This window comes from Thunnus thynnus, chromosome 16 (genome assembly GCF_963924715.1).
Source record: "Thunnus thynnus chromosome 16, fThuThy2.1, whole genome shotgun sequence".
Lineage (NCBI taxonomy): Eukaryota > Metazoa > Chordata > Actinopteri > Scombriformes > Scombridae > Thunnus > Thunnus thynnus.
Genome location: NC_089532.1, coordinates 5,334,527 through 5,356,385, shown reverse-complemented (window position 1 = coordinate 5,356,385; position 21,859 = coordinate 5,334,527). Strand labels below are relative to the sequence as shown.

Genomic DNA, 21,859 nt, shown 5'->3' with positions numbered 1-21,859 from the left:
ATCTCCTTTTTTCTGTGCCTTTTGTCAGATCTACAAGGTCAACTCCAGTTTATGCATGTTTGAGTGTATAATGCTGACCTCTTGCTTCAAATCCTCCTATTAAAGCTGATTTCTGACTCTTATGTTTTGTCCTCTCTCTCTCCTCCTCTCACAGATTGCCTTCTCCCAGCACAGTAACTTCATGGATCTGGTGCAGTTCTTCGTCACGTTCTTCAGGTGAGCAGCTCTCGTCTTCCCTTCTGTCAATGCACTTACTCCACACCACAGATGTGCTAGTGTTAAAATGGCTGCAGCTGCCTTCGACTTGTGTGTGTGTGTGTAAGTGTGTGTGTGAGATGCAGTGTAAACCACAGTGATGGATCACCAGAGCCACTCTCCTGTGCCTGCGCACCAGCCATTACTATGAAGAAGCGCTGCAGCTCATTGGTTTATAGGCGCTGGTTAGCTCTCAGCATGCACAGGGAAATGCACACACATGCAACTCCCACTCCTTTATTTGATTCAGTCCCATCATGCACAAAGAAGCACAGACAGATTATTTGTTTTCCATTTAGCAAGTCTGTGGTCTACCAATGTAAACAGGAATAACGCAGATCTACCAAAACCCAAACTTCTCTGTTAATGTTCATTAGCACACGACAAACATCAACCTTTCGTTGCCAGATCAGGTAGTAGTGTGTACTTCATGTTCATGAAGGAGTCCTGGGTTTGTGTCCAATCTCAGACCAGCAATTGATATTTTTTTTCTTGCCATAACTTAAAGTATACGTTCACAATTGTCAGGTGTCCAAATAAACATTGACATATGTTTTTCTTGCTTACACTTTCACTGTAAGTGATGGAGGGGGAAGGAAAGAAAGGTTTATCTGAAATCAAGTCAATATCTTTCGAAGTTTTGACTAAAAATCTTTTCGGTGCCAAAGTCCCTCTTTTTGTTACGATCTTTCCACGGCAGCAACAAGAAAACACTCTCCGGGGAAACGAGGGAAAGTTTTACTTGTCACAACCCGGCTCAAGGCTGGACAAAGGAGGGATAGGACCACATATGAGTTTTAACTAAAAATAGATTTATTGTACATAACTAAAAGATAAATGAAGCTAAATACAAACAAAACCAAACAAGGTGGAAGCCAGAGGAGAGAGGATAGGTGACTGACTGACTGTCAGTCCAGATGAGCTGAATCTCCCTGACGACCCGACTCCACCCACCAGGCTCCTGCAGGTGTTTGCCCAGAGAGGGTCGTCACATACTAAAAAGACTCTAACTTCTGAAGCCTCACATTAGCTACAGATAAACTTATAAATGCATTTTTGCACAAAACAAGGAGTATGGATTTTGTCCCCCATTACTTAGAGTACATTCTAAGCACATTTTGAAGAGATCTTTTAATGTCCAGTACCAGCAGGAGGAAGGATTACAGCGAGAAAAACCCCTTTTAATGTTCATTTGGGCACCTACTTATTGTTTTAAGGCAGACTTGGAAAAACTGTGAACCTGTCCTTTTAAAGTTGTATATTTTTGGCCACTAGGGGGCAGAAAAAATCCACAGACACAGAGTCCTGACATACAAAATAAAGTAATATAAAGTTGTTATTGGCTAACTTGTTAGCAACAAATCTCCTGCTAGATTAAAATAGCAGTAAACATAAAGCAACACTGTCATTTCAAATAACTATGAGCTAAGAGCTGAGTTGCTCTATAGAGCTGTAAAGTTACTCGATAATTATCTGTGGGATTGTCGACAACTTTCACATTATGCAGTTATGTGATTCATTAATAATATCAGAAGTTAGCCATCCACAGAAATATACATACACACATACACACACACACACACACACACACACACACACACACACACACACACATATATATATATATATATATATATATATATACACTATATTTAGTCAAATATATGGGAATATTTTTGCTGTCTTTTGCACTTTGCACATATTTCCCTCTGATTCATCCTGACATATCTGGTATCTCTGGAAACCTTCGGATCTTGACTGGAATTTAAAAGGAGGATTCTTGGCAGAGCAACATGCTTCTCTTTGTAATGACGGAGACACTGGTTTTGCTGGCAGGGCTGAAATGTGCATGTGTTGAGCTGTGATGAATCCGCGGGCTGTGTTCCACTTCTTCAGGAACTGCTGTAATGTGTTATCGATTTTTAAAAATGAGAGTGACCAAAAATTGGGTACACAAGTGTGTTCCATGCATGCTTGACTGCGTGTGTGTGTGTGTGTGTGTGTGTGTGCATCTATTTATTTCTCCTGAGTATCCTGTGGATTTGTGTGTGCGTGTAACCCGCAGGAGAATTGTAGGACATTTTGTGGTTTGTGTGCACTCCATAACGCTCTGAAAAAATGCCCGCTGTTCCAAGTCATGCTGCTTTTATTGATCCATGTAAAGGCAGAGAGATTTGATGGGGCTGATGTGAAGGTTTCTCTTTTATTTATTTATTTTTTTTGTGTCCAGCCTTTTGCCCATACAGTGTTGTTCAATAACAGTACGTTTCAGCATTGACTGAATAAATCTCTCTCCTCTCTGAGATTTATTCTGGATGGTATTCGTTGTTAAAAGCTGCGGGACTTCTAGTGCCGTTCTACACCTCCTCGCTCCTCTCTGACATACAAGTGCAGAGCCTGCAGTTGATGCTGGTATGTTCATAAACATGCGTCAGCGTTTGAATGTTTGCTTGTCAGCATTTGAAGCGTTGCAACCTGCGCCCGCTGCGTTGCAGGAAGCAGGCATCACAGCGATCCATACACACGGAACAACCTCCGTCTCGCTCCTCCCTCCATCTTCATCTTTACCTTCATCCTCCCTCTGTTATTATTTCCCTTTTCAGCATCCTCTTTTCATCTCTGGCTCACCATCTCCCCCTTCGATTCTCTTTTCCTCCTCTACCTTTCTGTCCCTCCCTCCTCCTTTTCTTCTCTCACCCCCCCACGCCCTCCCCCCACACGCTCTGCCCTTCTATCCCTTGCTTTTCCTCTCCCACTGCTTCTCCCCCTCATGCTCTCCTCCTCTTTCTCCTTTCATCTCTAGCTCTCCATCTTCCCTGTCTGTTCTGTTTTCCCTCCTTCTTTCCTCCTTCTGCTTCTTCTCTTCTGTCCCTCGCTTCCATCTCTCTGTTTATTTCCCTTGTTCCGTCCCTTCTCTTCCTCCCTCCCTCCCTCCCTGTTTTCTTTCCTCCCCGCCTCCCACTACTCCCCCTGACTTGCACTTAATCCCACAGCTCAGTGTTTTTTGATGTGTGTGTGCTGCCTGCCACTGATTCAGCACAGATGAGTAGAGACCTAAAGTTAGTGAGCTAGCAGCCTTGTCCCTGTTTGCTTCTGGTTCTTTTGGGCGCTGCATTGTTTGTGTAGCGGGGGAGGAGAGGGATGCTAATTAACGTGCAAATTGTTTGCTCTTCTTCACTCCGACTTTCTCTGTGTCTTAATCTCACTCTTCCTCGCTCCCGGTTCTCTCTCTCTCTCTCTCTCTCTCTCTCTGTGCCATGTTCCCTGTGGGGACAGATGAAGGTGGTGCCATCCCGTTATCTGCAGCGCCAGCACAGATACCCCACAAGCATTCTGCACTGGAGTTAACAGCAGCGTTAACAGCAAACAGATGCATTCTCGTATTTACGTCCAGCTGTCCAGCAGATTCTCACCTCGGGCTCGTTATGTTGAATCATGGCTTTAAAAAAAAGTGCATAAACATGTTTGTTTATTTTTTCCCCCCACCCTGTTAAAATTTAAGCAAAGTAAGGGACTTTCAGAGTCTCAACATTTATGGAACAGTTTTTTGTTAAATTTTTGTGCAAATTGAATGTTTTCTTCCAGGCCTGGAAAAGCCCTGGAGAATGTGAAATTTCCAAACCATTTTTGGAAATGCAATGAAAATGTATTCTTGAGCTTTTTTTTTTTTTTTTTTTCTCTCAAGCTGTCATGTTTTTCATTTTAAACTTGTCTGCTGCTAAAGCAAGAGCGCTTTGAAGTAATAGTGACCTGAATGAGAATTTTTTTTTTTTTTTTTTGACTATATAAGTTCAAACTGCGGGATGGAGGAAGCTAAAAGAGCTATCATAAAATGCATGCATGCTGGGACATATTTATCATGAAAATATTGCTGCAGTTTTTGAAGTCATCTTGCCTACATCTCTCTCTCTCTGCCAACTAGTGATGAACTCTATCAAAAGAGGAGAAAAAAAAAGTTTGTTTATTGTTTCCTGAATAGTTTCTTGTTTATGACGCCAGAGGTGAGCAGTTCAGCAAAGGTGCATCAGAAAGTACAGAGACTACATCTGTGTGTGTCTCAGAGGATTAATGGTATTTGAATATATAATAAAAAAATTACGTAACAACACTTTAATGTCCAATTCATCTAAGTGTCTGCAGAACCAACCAGATTACTACAGTTTGTGCAAAACAGGAGAGACGTAACATAACATAACTATAATCCTGGAAAAAGGTCAATTTAATCATCAAGCTTTCTCTAACCAGCAGTGAGATCCCAGTTTTTGTTGTGGGAATCTTTTTTATTTTCATTGACAGAGACATCACAGTACAGGAAGAAAAGAAGTCTAAACTGAGCACTGACCGCACATCGACAAGCCGTGTTGTTTACTTCTTAAAAAACTTGACTTAACCTTCTAATAGTCAACGCGGCGCTGAGGCCCGATGTCCCAGAAAATTCTACTTCCCCCGAGAGTATACCTCGCCGGCACGTTTGTGCTGCTCGACAGCTAATATTAAAATAACTCACGCTTTCTGGTGGGTGCTTCCATCCAACATGAGTGCTTACTGTATATTTTTAGCATACGAGTCGTCCCAGTGGAAAGTGAACCCCCTGATGCTGGCGCTGTTTACTTCAGTGTGAAAAGATAGGCTTGAATTTCAATACAATACTTTCATGCCATATGCACATTAAAAGTGACCCGGGGTCACTGTAGTCATCCCTCCTCTTCATACGTACCATGAAGCGATATCTTTTGTACACTAAATGCATTGAATGCATTTAAATGTGTATCAGTATAGTGGTTATGATCAGGTTTTTGGAGTGTTTCCTGTTTTACCAACTTACAAAATGACTGTTACTAAGATGCAGCTGCATAAATTTACTTGCAGCAGTCGTCATAACCGGTGAAATCAAAGATCTGCAGCTTAAACTTTCATCTCTATGCTACTTGTGTAAATTATGATTAAAATTGCAGCACTTGCAATTTTAAAATTGCAACAGCTCTCATGTCTCCGTAAATGTACCAAACTCTTGGAAAAAATTGGGCTCAAGTCTGAGAGATTTATACACTTGTGTGAAAATGCCTAAATATAAAAAACATTGACTCAGTTGCCCACTAAGGTACTGAAGGGCACCATTAAAGGATAAAGCTGGTGATATTCTTTATTTTTATTAATGTCAACAGTTCCATTAAAAGACTAAAACCACTGAATTGATTCAGCGAGCGTTAGCCTAATCTTTTCATAGAGTTTTCCTCTTGACCTCCATTGATGTTCAAATCTATTAAAAACACATCAATGAGCCACACTGCTGCACCGGGACGTGTTCCTTTATTACTATGAACGAGGCCGCTGTTTGAGTCAGCAGCACATACAGAAAATACTCAGAAATACTCACTAGTGTGGCAGATTTGAGTCAAATTTGCTAAAAGAAACAAAAACTACAGTGTCAGGCTGTATTAGGAAATGATTAAGCCTTTTCAAAAATGAAACTATATATTTGTGACCTGTTTTTTTTTTTTACATCTTGAGTAGGAACAAATGAATTTCGGCCCGACAGACAGAGTAGAGAGGTTGAAAAAGTGAGACAGACAAACTCTATGTTGGTTTTGGTCTTTTCATGGCATTTGATGACAAAAAGATATCAAATAAAGCCAGTCTTATCCTTTTTTTAAAATCACAGAGCGCCACCAAAAATACAGTTGACAACATAATTGCTGTAATGACTACAGTCATGTGAATCAGCACCAGTCATCCTCCATCAACCTTGAAAAAAATGTCGTCCTCCATTAGATGAATTATTAAAATCTAAAACACAGAATTCACCTCACTTTTCAGCATCTTATCACGGTGGTGTGTTTTTAAAATGATTAGTGATTTATACCGCTTCGCCGGCTGTTTGAACAGAGGGGAGACGTAACTCGGTCGGGGCGGAGACATTAAAAGCCGGGGTACCAGCAGGCGGGCCGCCCTGGGCGAAGTCTGGGTGGGCGTGTGGGTGGCTGGGATGGGATGATATGAATGAATCACCCTGCTGCTATCAAAGAGTCTTAAATTCTCTCCTCTGAGAGAAAGACAAGTTTGACTCAAACGTATCAGAGCGAAGATGAGCTTTCACTTCAGGCTGTATTCTGTCAACATCTGAAGCTTCGCTCTTCACTGTCGTCACCTGGCGACTCCAGAAGCTCTTTTGATTTTTTTTTTTGTTGTTTTTTTTGTTTGTTTTCCTGCTTATGTCAGGTTGTGGTTTTGAGTATCTTAGCAGTAGCATTAATATTTACCCTCCAGTGGTTTCTAACCGCTATCCGACCCCGAGCACCACCGCTTCCAGGTCTCTTGAGTCATGGTCCTAGCCATGTATGTCGTTCTCCTCTGCTCTCCACCTCCCCCCCTGTTAACTCACCCTCTGCTCCCCCTCCCTGTTCTCCCCAGCTGGGCCTTTAATCCTTTCCCCTGAAGCTGTGGATAGTTGAACTACAACCTTTCACCGCTGGGTCTGTGCTGTGCATTTCCTGGTTAAACCTTCCAATCTCTCCTCTCCACTTTGCTCCAGATTTTTTCTGTGCTAATATTCTACTTTTTTAAAACTGCACCTTTATCCAAATGATGACTGAATTGATAGCTTTTTGTAGTAATAGTGTAAAGGTGACATAAAGAACATCTTCATTGAGAAAGCTTAGGAGCTGAACAATATATAAACTAAACAAAAAGATCAGGGGATCTGCAGTGGAGGATGCTTCAGAGAGTTTCTGTCCAAAATAGATAAAAATGTGGGCAATGACTGTTGTACATGTGTTCGCTGAATGTAACTGTGTGTCACCTGTTGTTGCTTTGTTGAAGATGCTATGTGGAAAGATGGGAGTTCTTTTTTTCTGTGGGGCTGTGAAAAACAAAACAAAAAGTGTGCTGATGAACTTCCTGTTTGGGGAGTGGCTACTTGGCTCACATGGAGCCAATATAATGAAGGATTGTGGGCCGGCATACCCGGTGTTAATACTGAAGGAGCTGGTCTCTGCGCGCCTTAGGGCTGAATATGCTTATTACAGTTTGGTGAATGATTTTGTCGGGTTTCAGAAGGTCTGGTGTATAGACGGGGATGTGTGCACTGTGGGGGAGGAGGAGGGTATCTGTATATGTATCTGAATGTGATGACTTGATATCATAGTTTGTATATTGCTTTGTTGAAAATTGAATAGGTTAGGAAAGAATGCTGCAGTATGGAGCCTCAGAGGTGTGTGTGTGTGTGTGTGTGTGTGTATGTTGAGGAGAGATGATGAATGGAGTTACAAGTGGCTGTGAGGTGGGATGTTGGTCTATTTTATGCTTTTGTACAGTGGGTAGGAGCTGTATGTGGTGTTGTAAGTGCCTCTGTTTTTATTAAAGGGACATCAAAAGTCTCTCTCTCTCTTTCCTTAGTTATGTGGCCAGCCTGTCAGCTGTCCTTACATAATGTGGCAGCAGGAAGTGGCGTGCAACAGAACAGAGATAATTCTGTTGTTGCGGTCATCATCTCTGTGTTTAGCCTCTTAAACACATCTGCATGTTTAGATGTTGGCAAAGAAGTTCTCTCACATTCACACACTCTTTCACACACATGCAGAAACCCTCTTTGTTCAAAAGATAAGAGGCAGCTGGCCGCTCAGTGATGCTGTGTGCCCTTTAATCATTGTCCTTCACACACACATACACATATATATATATATATATATATATATAGCATAGCAGAGCCACCGTATCCCCTCACTGTAGGGGGTCATGTATTCAGACCTGCACCAGTTTTTCCTTTAATTTGTCAGCCGTCTGTATATAAATAAATATACACTGGCTCTTTTTCTCTGCAGCTTCTTCAAAGCTCCGGTTTACAGCCGACACAAGTTGGTCAGCTCGATACAATCAATCCCAAATGTCAATTTAAACTGCAACCCATTCACTAATGACAGATCATTCTCAATTATCCCCCCTCCGTGGTATTTCTTCTCAGCGGCGTCATTATAGAGCAAAGACCTTTTCTGTCTTCAGATTTTTCGGGAAAGAGATCCGTCACCGATCGGCTGAAAAGAAAGTGACACCGACCCCAACCGTGATATGCGCCATAGAGCACGTAGGCTCGCTGTTCCCTCTCTCACAAGTTCGTGTTTGTACACACACGTCGGCCCGCATGAGCGTCAGCGGCGGCGGTGACAGGGCGGGTGATGGGTGATGGACAGCAGGACGGAGAGTGGAGGACTCTGCGGCACAAAGACAAACCATAGCTGTGATCACATCTAACTGTCAAGCTAATGTTGTTCAAACTTTTGAAATGTTGAGAAGAATAAACAGAGTTAACAGAAGAAATAGTAAAAAAAAAGAAATTATTAGGAAGTTGTCATTTTTGTTTAGTGTTGGCTGTTGTTGGCCAAATTTCATACTTTGCACTCCAAACTGAAAACAAAAATGCGTTTATTGTTCATAGTGTGTCGTGTTTTTGTTCATTTTAGTTGAATTGAAATGAAATTGTTTTGATAATTGATTAATTATTAAGATCTGAACATGTCAAACTTTGGCACAACCCAGTGGTAGTATTAAAAATGCTTAGATTTTAATTTGAAACATGTTATAATTACATAATAACATAATTCTGCAAAGCTTTACCATCATTAGTAATTTCCTGAGCAAAAAAAACAAATATTTTCTGGTTTTCTCTGGTTATATCATTGTAAAATTCATATTTTGGGGTTTTATTTTGGACAAAAGGAGCACTATGACACATTGAGCATTGAGAAATTGTGATGGAAACTTTGCAAAAAAACTTGCAAGGCTACATGAAGTTTAACAACAGGAGAAGAGAAAAATGTCCTTTTACACTGAATTCTAATAAGTTTTTCTGATTTTTATGAATTTTTTTTTTTTTTAACCTCTCCTGAAGTTATGCAAAAGAAAAATTCTAAGAGAGCTGAATGTGAAAGTTCATTCTTCATCATGGAAGCAGAAAAACTTCACTCAAAGTCCACGTACTAGCTTTTCTTTTTTAAATGTTTGTTCAAAACTCATACAGTAGGGACAAAGGGCAAGCCAAAAAGATTATTAAGATATTAATTAATAATGAAAATAATCATCAGTTGCAGATCCTTCCTTTCATACTAACCTGTATTATAATGTAAAGATAAATATTTGGATGGAAACTTTCTCACATGTCCATACACACAGTTTGCACACGACACACACTAATACTCGCACACGTTCGGTGACGTGAATGCCCTCAGCGTGCACCTCGCAGTGCTGACTGACAGCAGACACCGGCTCTCTCTCTCTCCCTCCCCTGAGACACCTGAGAGAGCGAGCGAGAGAGGCAGAGAGATACTCAACACACATTTAAAAACCCCTCCTGCCTGTCCTAAGGGGCCTCCCCGGGCACCCTGCAGGGGCCGCCACCGGTGCTGTGCCACAATCCCGCTCTCTCCTCCTCCTCCTCCTCTTCCTCTCCAAGCTTTCTAGTCTTTCTTTCTGCGAGTCTATGCCTCCTCATACTCTCTCCATCCTTATCTAAACCTTTCCCGCTGCATCGCCGCCTGTCCGTTTACCTCCCTGCCTTTGTGTCTTCTTATTTTTCCCTTCACATCTTATTGCTCTCCTCTAACTCTCTTTTTCCCCATCTTCAATGTTTCATATTCCTTCCACAGTTTCAACCCTCTCTTCATCCTCCTCCCCTGCCTGCCTTCTTTCTCGACATCTCTTTTTCTTCTCTCTTCACTCCTTCTCCCCACCTCTTGCTCCACCTCCTTTTTTTTTTTTTTCTCCTTTCTCCCCTCTCTTGCATTCTTTAACACTCTCTCTTTGTATCTGACCTCATTGTCAGGTCATCAGCGAGGAGCCAGAGAGAGAGAGAGAGAGAGAGAGAGAGATACAAGAAAAAGATGGAGCAGATAGAGAGAGTACAAGAAGCGCCTTGCGGCTAAACCTTCCCCCCTGATAGGTCCTGCGAAAAAGCTGAAAGCTGCTCTGCGTCCGATTAATAATAAATGAATCAGATCAGTCGGTTTGACTCGGAGCCTTCGCTCTCTACTCCTCCTCCTCTTCCTCACCTGTAATGAGTGGGGAGGAGAGCAACAGGAACGTGAACAGTGCCGTAATGCACTCCCGGGGAGTCCCGAGAGAGAGGCAAAGTCTTTTCTTCCCATCCGATCAGCCTCGTATCCACCACCTCCCTCCACAGCATGCTGTTCGTGTTTCTTCAGGGCTGTGGTGCATGCTTGCTGTGGACATGAGCTTTGGCAGGTTTGTACAAGCAATAGCGAAATTGCAGGAAAGAGTGGCACTGTACTCCTCATGCACCAGGATTGACTTGTGTAGGACTTGTGAAAAAAGCCCTTATTTCTTCAGTTTTCTGTTTTTTTGGTCAGACCTGTGCAGAATTAAAGGTGCATAGGTGCATTTTTTTTAAATAATGGGAATCTACATTTTTATCACCAATCAATTTGTTAATCCTCATTTTCCCTCTTTCACTGCTGTTTTTGTCACCACTGCTTCTTCTGTCCCTGTGGCATCTAGATTACATCTCAGTCAGGCAGGATATTCCCAACAAACTCCCATTTAGCAAGTCGTCAGATGTTTTTTTTTAATTGAATAGACTCTTACAGTACAGTTCAACATCAGTGCACTCAGCTGCAGCTCCAGTGGCTAGTATTAATTATGTATATCAGAGCTTAACAATTAATTGTTCTTTTATTGAAGTTACGATTTGAAAAACGTACAATTTTCAAACCTAAAAGAGCCGCAGTTTTAATTAGCGGTTGCCTGTAGTCTTAACAAGTTTTAAGAGGTGAAGCGATAACTGTCGGTGGCAAATTTAATTATCCGTAACTACAAGAGCATGCTTCTTTTTTTTTTTTTTTTTTGGTTGCAAACATGCCATTCTGCCTGTAACAACATGCCAAATTAGATTTTGCTTTTTGTCTCTCTTACTATCACAGAGGAGACGTATTATAAAATCTCTTTCCCGCTCTCGTTGTGTGAAGAGCGGGTAAACAAAAATACAAAGCTGCAGAGATTATACAGAAATTTGTATGCTGCAACATGTTCAGCTGTGCTTCTGTTTCAGGTGGGTTAGATTTTCTTGGCAGTGTCCCATCACCCATAGCGCTGCAGGGTTTAGTGGTGACAAGTGTAGGGCAGAATAGAACCTCTGAGCAAATTCTGGTTAGTTTGTGGTTCAGTAGACAAACTTATCAGTAATAGTGAAAATTAAACGCGTGTTTGGCTGGTGAGAAGGTTTAATTTCCCACCTCAGAGTAAAAGCCAGCGGCAGGCAAGCTGCTGGATTAGTATTCAGCCGGTTGTAGACAACAGAGCTGGTCTGTTGGTGTTTGCCCTGTGGCTGTTGTCTTGCTGTCAGGTTAGCCAATGACACATCAGAGCTCACCTCTCTGGCCTCGGCTGCTTGTGGCTATAATACACTCACTCTGGCTCTCCTACTACGCTCCAGTCTGCCACTGAAGCAAACAGCTTCCATCATTCTTTTACCCCGATGTACTCAAGAAAGGTTTTGGTGGACACATGCAGTTTTTGACAGTTTTTTTTTTTCCCTTGCTTATCATTCAGTTACATACTGTTCCACCTTAGACATGAAGTACAACCTGCAGATTCCTACTGTTGGCCATTAAGCAGCTGTAACAAAGAATGTGGAAATTATGTGGTGACTCACAATATGATTCAATGGCAAAAATCATTTTTAACAAAAGTGGGTGTGTGATTATTTCCTCCTAATTAGATTTTCCAATTTTCAAACCAATCACCCATCATGCTCAATCTTATTTCTCTACCTTCTATTTCTTTATTTCAATAGAATTTGCATTGGTTTATGACTCAAATGACAAATTTCTCGACCGTCATTTCCCAATATTTCTGTTGGTGAAAACAGAAATGCATAAATTCCTGCAGATAATAATATATTAAGGCATGCTCCACACACTGTACACATCTAGTCTAGTCTAGGACAAGAAAACCAAATGATAAAAGCAGACATTTTGTTTGTAACCCATCATTTATGGAGCAAATTAAGTGGCACTAAAATGGCAAGTAAAAGAAATGCCTGTTAGCAGATGTAATTTCACTACCAAATGATCATCATTATCTGATTTTGAGCAACGCTTTTTCAAGACTCAGTGTTCCCTAATTAGGTGCCAGAGTGAAACAATATTTTTGTCATGTTGGTGTCGGGCTCGACTAAAAAAGGAAAACAAATGCAATGAGACTGTGATACTTTGAAAGCCACCAGTTTTAAAGGTACTCTGTTGAATTTTTGACCACTAGTGGTCACTGTAAAGCAACGCTCTGATAAGTGGATCCACATATTGCTACTATTATGTTTTCTACCAGCTCATGCATAAGAAGAGCACAGGGTTGACTTAATATATCGACTGCAGAGGATGGCAGTTGGTGGCAACAGTGCAGCAGGAAAATGAACAGAAGACTGACAGTCAAAGTAAATGTAATGAAATGTTTAATAAATGGCTTCTGAAATGTTTTGTAGGGAAGGAAATGCATTCAGAATGTTTGTTAGGGACTCCCCTTTTGAAGCCTCGAGTTTGGCATTTTGACCGTCGCCATCTTGGATTTTTGGAGCCAGAAGTGCCCATATTTGGTCGACAGGGTGGAGCTAATCCTAACGCTAGCTGCTAGCTTGGTTAGCATGGTGTATTTACAGTCTGTGGTTAACTAATGCTAGCGAAAAACAGGCTTAAAACCATTAAAACAAAATGTACTTACTGGAAAAACTGAACATCCGACTCCTTAGAGGGTTTTTTAGTGCAACCAAACACTGAACAAGACTTTTTTAGGCAACCAAGAAGTTACAATTAACATTCATGAGCTGAAAACACACTGAAATGGTAACGGCTACAGCCACGTCTTTACTCTGTGAATCTGGGATTACGTCATGGTTTATGTTACCTAACCAACACTGTCACAGTGGTAGCAACTTTTCAATCACAACATAGCCACGACTGCTTTATCATCTATTTTCCTCTATATGGGACCATAATTTAGAAAATGAACATCATGCTGTATTGAAGAAGACTTGAAACTAGGGAGTGAGACCATAAACACATCAGGAAAATGTTTAATGAGGTAATAAATCAAGTGAGAAGTAGGGCCATTTTCTCATAGACTTCCATACTATCTGACTTCTCTTTGAAGCCAATTGAGTCGCTCCCTGCTGGCCATTAGAGAGAATGCAGGTTTAAGTCACACTTGCACAATGGCTTCACTTTTCAGATCCGGAACTTCCCACTTGGTTAGGCCTTAAGGAAACACACAATGAGATCTGGTGAAAAAATTCAAATAACTCCACAGAGTACCTTTTTTAAATGTGAAAAAAAACTGTGGAGCAGGTAGAATGAGACTGTTTTTACAGGTTAGGAGGAAAAATGCTTTCCATTTAAAAAAAAAAAAAAAAAAAAAAAAAAAAAAAAAAAAAAAATCAATGCAAATGAAGACTGTCTGGCTGTCAAAAGCACTCTTCTCAAATTGGGTATTATGCGTTACTTTGCTCTGTCAGTCCTTGGCTCTAAGATATTGGTTTTTATTTATTTATAGCAGATCCATCAGATCACATTGTCTGTCAATATGACACATTTCCCTCAACCCCCATGACTCCGCTTCATCACTACCTGCTTCAAAGCCAGTGCAGACTATGTGATGTTGTCCTCTGTGGTAAATGTAAGGTGGGTCAAAACTTAAAATTGCTGCATTATAAATAAGCAGTTTTATTTTTTGTTGTTTTGAATCACAGCCTCAGCCACTGCAGTAACTCATGGCTTTAAATTGTTGTCACTGAAAAAAATACATGACAACATTTAAGTTAGAACTTCTCATTGGATAGTTTTTCAAGCATAGAGCGGAATTTAATTTATGCAGTTTAAACACATTTACTCATTTCAAAACGGTAATTTGAATTTACTCCAAAAAAAAGAAAACACTCTTAAAGGAACTGCTGTAAACATTGTTCTCTTCTGGAGTATGGTAAATTGTTTTATTATGACCAAAACAAAACAAAACAAAACAAAACAAGCTGTTTCAGATTCAGGTTTCTATTTCCTTTGGATCGCTAAATTTTATGGATTCTCTAAAATCACAAAAACTTTTCATGACAGCAGGTGGTGAAATATCTGAGCTGAGAAGACAAAACAAAAAACTACACAAAATAGATGTCATACTTGTAATACCATCAGGAAGTTAAGTTGAGTTGAGTTTTTTTTCCTCAGGTATTTCTACAATAAATCCTCCATGACTTGAACACGCCATCAGACTACTTTCGGTCTACTTGTTAACTAGTGCTGGTTTAAAAAAAAACCCAAAAAGAAACATCAATACCACAATGTTCTCAATTGTCAGGTAGAATCCAGTAAAGGTGTGTCTTAAGGCAGTGTGAGTGTTAGATTGTTGCTGGCCTCCGGGCTACATGGAGCTACAGTAATCCCTTCTGTGAAGTGAGTAACAGCAATTTTAACACAACCAACTGACAATTTTTAGCAACAAAACGTCAGTAAGTTCAAAATCTCAATTCTTGACTTGAATTTAAAGAGATAATAAAAAAAAACTGATTAAACAAGAGTTAAATCAACAGAAATATGAGCATAAAAGTGTGTTGACACATTTGAATTAGACAGTAAAGCAGATTATGTGTAGATATTTTGATGTTAGTTAGGAACAGTGTCTCAGTAAATAGTTCCATATTTAACTCCTAATGCCAGTTTGTCAACCAGCTCGGAGGGATCCAGTTCATGACACCGTGGACTGTTGCTGACACTGATGCCATGTGTGTTCAACGGTTTTGCTGCATTAAAGACTCAAAGACTCATTCTTATTTCAACTATTCTAGTTATGTCAACATCACGTCCAAAACGTGATGTATGGCGGTATCGAAGTAGCAAATGTGACAACGGCGCTTGAAACGAGGAGGTGGAGTGTGATCAGTGCAGGTGGTTCTGGTGAGGCAGCATCTGCTGGTGGATGCTCATTTCTGTTCCCTGTGAGAGTGGGAGCTCTGGGTGTGATGGAGTGGTGGTGGTGGTGGAGGTGGTGGAGGTGGTGGGGGGGGGTTAGCTGAAGCCTGACTAACTTGGCCAGCTTCCCTTGTGGAGGTTGAGATCAAATGAAGCGCACCGCTCTGTCTGTTTCTATCTGTCTCTCTCTTGTTGCTTCCTATATGTTCCTCTTTCAATCTTTTGATCTCAGTCTTCTGTTTGTTTCTGTCTCTTTGTGTCTTTACTTTTTCAGTTCTGACTTAAGCTCGCAGTTTCTAAAGTCCTCTCCGTCTGCATCTCCCTGTCTTTCACTATTACTGTCCATTTCCATCCATCTCTTTGTCTTTCCTTCTCCTTCTCCTCCAGTCCCTTTGTCTCTTTCTCCTTTTCCCTCCCACCCCGCTGAGCAGGGAAGCCTTTGATGCAGGGGCTGATATCTATTCACGCGGGTCATTCATCAGCACAGTGTCGCTCTTTAAGCGGTGAGCAGGAATCCAGATCAATAAGACGGTTGAACGGACGGATCTCTTAAGAGTCCTCTTCAGCCATGGAAAGATAAGGGAATATTTGAATAGATGGCATTGTAAAGAGTCACACAGGGTGGGCAGGGAGGGTGTTGGAGCGATGAATAAAGATCTAAATGCATCACAGCCAGTATTAAATTGGGCAAAGGCATTCGGATTGAAAAGGTGGTAAAACTTTGGAAGAAAAGTCTGTGAGGGGTCTTTGCTGGAAGGCATATGTCTGAGAAGTTATGTTTTGAGTTAGAGATTCTAATTAAATCCACTGCCAACCCCAGAAAGACAAACGAAAAAAGAAAAATCAGCTGTACTTGGAACAATAAAGCAAGAATAGATTCCTTTTTCAAAGCTTATAGTCTTCAGATTCAATGTATACAGAACTACAGACAGCTCTCTTATCTCTCACATTGATCCAGATGATCTTTCATTGTGTAATATAGCAACCACATAAGTGGATGTTAGAGCGTAATATGACTTTACAACGACAACAACATGTTTGTACTATAGTTACCCGGCAAAGTTTCACTGTTGCTCAAAAAAGACAGCTGTTCCATTACTTCTTCAAACCCAAAACAACTCAACTCAGCTCAAAGGAACCACCTGGTGGTAGAGTCCACAAACACCAACACTGCATGACAACATGTTGAATTTTCAACCTTAAAAGTTAAGGTTTGTGATATTCTATATTTTCAACTAATGCAGGTTATCAGTAGACAGTAGCTACAATTTACCGATGCTCCCTAAACACCTCACACGCAGAATATCTGGAGACTGCAATTTTGAGTGGAGCTGAAGTTGATCGTATTGCCCTTTTCAAAACCTGCCTGAGACATGCTGCACTGTGTCTTGACCATACATACAAAGTTCTCATGTGTGAGGAATGGGAATAAAGCTTCAACTTTTTTCAATTAGTTCTCTCTGGTAGTTCATATCACTACGGATTTAATCCTTGGCAGAGTGGCGCTGTCCGTATTTCTGCTTGTTGACACCACGGGCAGAAGAAGAAGCAAATCAACATTGTTTATAAGGTATTTTTATATATTTCTTGAGACCTGCTCATCCAAACAACTTCACACATCGACGCTGCACATCCTTGATTCCCCAGCAACCCACCTGGCAGGTGTGAAGTAGATCAGATGAACGGTTCTTGAAATATGCGAAGGACAAACATACAGACAGACAGACTAACAGAGATCCTTTGCTTTATATAGAGATATTCAACAAATCCCATGAAAAGACTGAAAACAATGTGTTAGTCCGTCTCTCAGTACTTTCCATCTTCCCTACTCTCTCTGTGGCACTCAGCCCCAAGCCCAAAGACATAAATCTTTAAAAAGTATTTTCATTTTTTATAAAAAAAAGGATAAATAATTTCCTAAAACAGCGGGGCATTGTAGATTTTAGAAAACGTTACTCAAACAGGAGGAAACGGACCATTTGTTGGCGACTAATTGTCAGCTGTGTGCTAGTGGGCAGAATTAGTGGGATCCAGTTAAAGGAGCCCTGTGGAGTTTTCCTTTACATTCACTGTTACTCACCAAAACACATTGTGTGTATCTTTGTGATCTAACAGATGTGTTAAATCAATTTCCTTCCTCATTAAACATGTGCAAAACAGATTTTTTTTTTTACGTAGCGTAAAGTATAAGTGAGTGAAGTATCCAGCATTGTTTACATCCATGCTTACTGGCTTGCTTGTCTTCTTCTTCTCTGCCTTTGCTGGTGCATTTCTGTGTTTCTCAGGACATTACAGTAACCTGTAGCTCAGTGGAACAATGTGAAAAACCTCCAGATTTATCCTTAACCATCTTGAAAACATGATCAGACCATGTATTAATATACGGAAATGAAAAGCATAATTGCATATTAACGTCAAGTGAGTTAAATTGCAAATATCAAGTAAATATGAAAGCAGTCAACACAAACTCCTCCAAACGATCCAGATTTAAAGTGTAAAAATGTCTTTTAACAAAGCAAAGCAAGGACTAAAAGAGTGATTCAGATCAGATAATTGCCGTAGCAGCAGTGTTGAGTGTCTCTTCAGTAAGCAACTGTTGTATTTATACAGCGCCACATGCATGCTGTTTACAGATTCATAAGTCAAACTTCAAATAGAATCTGATTAACATAATTTAGACGGTTAATTGTTTGCTTCTGTTACATTCAGAATTTGAATGCATGGGACTTAGAATAATGTAAAGATGGCATGTTAATTATATGAATGGTAAATTAGACTGTAAGCATCACTGAGTGCTGCTGCTGAGATTAATTTAAAAGCTTCTGCATTGAGAATCTGAGACTATCTTTTGTAAACAGTGACAGCGCCGAGTTTGTATTCAGGGGACATTGATGCATTTTCTCGTTTGGTTTCATTTTTATTAATGTAAAACGTAGCTAATTAATCTGCCAAACATTAAATAAATATAATATATCCATATCTCTGTTTAAACATATATTTATTTTGCCCCACTGCTCAGTTGACTAGTTTTATCTTTGTGTTTACACATCAATATTGAGCGATCCCAGATTATATAAAACTTAGATGTACAAACTTGTATTTTTTATAGTGGATGTGTTCCTGGAGGAAATCTGAGTCGATGTTTGGATCGCTGGTGTTTAGGTGTTTTTTTTTTTTCCTACATGCTACTCATCACCAGCCGGTTGCCGACACCGAAGTGAGCTGAAATATAAAAAGTACGGGTCAGAGAGCCGCAGGAATGCTGACAGGAAATCAGCGAAAGGCGTGACAGTCGGGGAATGAAGTTCAGATCGCAGGAGATGTTGTCTCTGATGTATTTGAGCACACACACACACACACACACACACACACACACACACACACACACACACACACACACACACACACACACACACACACACACACACACACACACAACACACACACACACTCGCGCGCACACACACATAAGCACACTCTCATTCTCTTTGACTTTATTTTTGTGGTTTTCTTCCCTGTCTTCTTCACAGCTTCTTAAGTGCATGTGTGAAAGCAGCCAGGTGAAGTGGAGAGAGCTAGTGACACACACTCACACACACTCACACACACTCACACACACTCACACACATTTACACACACATAAAATGACACCGCTAACAAACCACCTCTCCCAGACATGTCACCCTTACCTTTATCACCTCAAGGCAATTTTGTCTTGAGTGCAAAAGAATCTCAGGGTTAGCATTCTTTGTATATTTTATTTGCACAAATGTGGAAAACACTGAAAATGGTGTTTTGAAAAAAAAAAAAAAAAAAAACATCAAGTGCTCAAGCCGGAAGAAAAAAAATTCAATGGTGCTGAAAAAACACATTGAGCCAAATGAAAAGAGCAGAAGAAACAAATCAAGATGACTAAGATGCATCGAAACTGAAGGAGGAGGAGAATTGTACCAAAAAAAAAAAATATGCAGAATAAAAACAACTTTCATACAAATATATTTATGAAAATATATTTGTGAATGGAGGCATGTGTGTCTACGATCATGTATGTTATGAATATCACCCTCTCAAACCTCTGGGCAATCTCATGGAAAGTGTAAAGTGTAGTTGTGCATCCCCTCTCCTCCTCCCCTGCATAACTCCTCTTCTCCTCTTCTCTTGACAGCTGCTTTCACTGTCAGACACCATTTTACACTCGCGTCAAATCTTGTGAACAAGTGACATCATCCTCAGCGATTGTACTGTAACTGTGAAGATATTTTCGGGTTTTTTTTGGTTTTATAGCAGGTTCACGTTCGGGTTGCAGCACAGGCTGTGTTTTTGATTCTTGAGTCTTATATTCACAACAAATGGAGCTGTATTTCTTGGAGGAGAACTTTCGGATAACCTATTATTCTTTGACAGCCGGTAATAACGTTGTTGCTCTGGCACGCTGCTGGATGTATAGACAAACTGTAGTGACATGTCAAAACCGCTTTAAAGTTTGTACTTATTATGGCACAGTAGCGGCTTATGACTTTTTTTTCATCAGGAGGCACAAAAACAGAAGGTTCAGACCTGTAGCTCATTAAGTAATAATATAGATCGATGTGGGCTGTAATCACCTCTTCTGTCAATCACTGTCAAACCCAAACACCCATGAATATGCAGAAGTTCAAAGAAGAAAATCTGACATATAGTCACCTTTTCCTCGTTTGGTCTTTTTCTCTTCTTTTTTTTTTTTGACTCATCCCTTCCTCTCTCTCTCTCTCTCGTCTGTCCACAGCTGCTTCCTGTCCCTGCTTCTGGTGGCCGCCGTGGTTTGGAAGATCAAACAGAGCTGCTGGGCGTCACGGCGACGAGAGGTAAGTCTCAGACACGCTCATTACAAATATTGATTTTTGGCTACTCGGGTCGGTAAATTAACAACGTAAACACATTTCTGGTTATATTTAATTCGGTTGCTATGAAGCTGCTGTTTAAGCTTGACATTTCAGTCAGTCAGTGTAGCTTACAATAAAGATCAAGCTGAAGGTCTGTACCTGGAAGTATAAAAATACTCACTGGTACTCTGGGTAAACATAGAATTACATAGATGGTGGAAAATTGTTTGACAGGGTGCTATTTTAAGTGTATTTACAGCATATAAAGATACATACTGCACACTTAGTGTATGATACAGTCATTTGCAGTACAACCCCACATCCCTGCAAGTTTATAATGGTCAGTTGTTAAGAGAGACGTGTTCATTTAGCTGAGGTCTTTTCGAGGCTGCAGGTATTTGCAGTGTTGTATTGACTGCATCATATTGCACCTACACTCAACAGTACAGTACAAAAACAAGGACAGAATATCAGAAATGCCTCAATATAATGCGTTTTAAGCTACTGATTCAATCCACTTTTTAAGGCCATATCAGTGACCTTTAACCAATCAAACTCTCAAATCTGAAGTCCAGTTTCCCGCTTCAACCCTGCTTGGATATCTCAGTCAAACACAGTGATTTTAGTTGCTTGAATTCAGTGTTTTCCCACACATACAATATGATGAATACAGTAATTTTAGTATTATTTTAGTACAAGCTAAGGCTGAAATGTACCTTCCAAGGGCATAAAAACAGAGTCAAGCTTATTTTCTATGTTGTATCCATGTCATCTTGTAGCTCCAGCTCGTGCCTCACATGTAATAATGAGTTTTACATTTACATATTTTTGCATTGATTAAAATCAGTGTTATGATTAATGAAACAGTCTGAAAATATTATAACCACAAAACAGGAGTTTAGTGGGGCTTGTCGTCTTCCCAGTACACAGCAAGGTTATGGATCTTACAAACAGCAAGAAAAACACATACATTTCTTTCACATTTTCACATTTTTAGCTCTTTTTGCAAACTATTTAACTCTTTGAAATGTGGCACTATAAAACCTTTCCTGTAGAAAAATGTAGTCCTATTATTATAAATTAAATTTTTAAAAGCAAAATCAAAAATGCAGTTTCTTTATAAGCAAACTCTGAGCAATTTCAGGAAATGCCAAAGAGAGCCTTTTCTATCTGTGCAGATAATATACAGTTGTTTATTTTTCCATCAACCGATATATATATATACAATTGATAATCTAGTTCAGTACACTGATTGCATCAATTTGTGGCTGTCGCACAATTTCTTACAACTGAACAAAGAGTAGATTAGAACATAGTTACAATTTTTAATTAGTGCAGCAAAGACACTTTGAATTCTCTGTTTAAAATCCTTGGAACAAAACAGAAAGTTTTCATCTATTCGATTCTGTGCTTTTATCCTCAATTGAAGTACAGCCATTTTTTCTGACAGACAGGTACTGAGAGCCTATTGCACATTTAATCTAGGAGGCTTGATTGCTGTGCAGGAATGAAGTACATATAAATACAAAAACTCTACCATCTGTACTGCAGACTTAAAAAGAACAGTGCTTCTAAGACTCAACATTTCCAAATTTTCATTTCAGAAAAAAGTACATAAATGAAGTGCAGTGCCCATAATTAATTGTTCCTCTGAGGTTTCTTCAATGTTTTTTCCTCATTTTTGGGGTTTTTCGGGAGAAGTTGCTCCTTATCCAAATCAAGGGTCCAGAGGATCTGCTGTACAGATTGGAAAGCCCCTTGAGGCAAATTTGTGATATCGGG

At 40.1% G+C, this 21,859-nt stretch overlaps 1 protein-coding gene across 1 annotated transcript in view; it reads left to right on the top strand.

Moving 5' to 3' along the window:
• Positions 1-21,859, top strand: part of atrn (attractin) — a 144,968-nt gene that overhangs the window by 73,929 nt on the left and 49,180 nt on the right. Inside the window, exons 25-26 of the mRNA XM_067615246.1 lie at positions 155-216; positions 19,981-20,059. Of these exons, the coding sequence (XP_067471347.1) occupies positions 155-216; positions 19,981-20,059 (141 nt within the window). The remainder of the gene's footprint in view (positions 1-154; positions 217-19,980; positions 20,060-21,859) is intronic.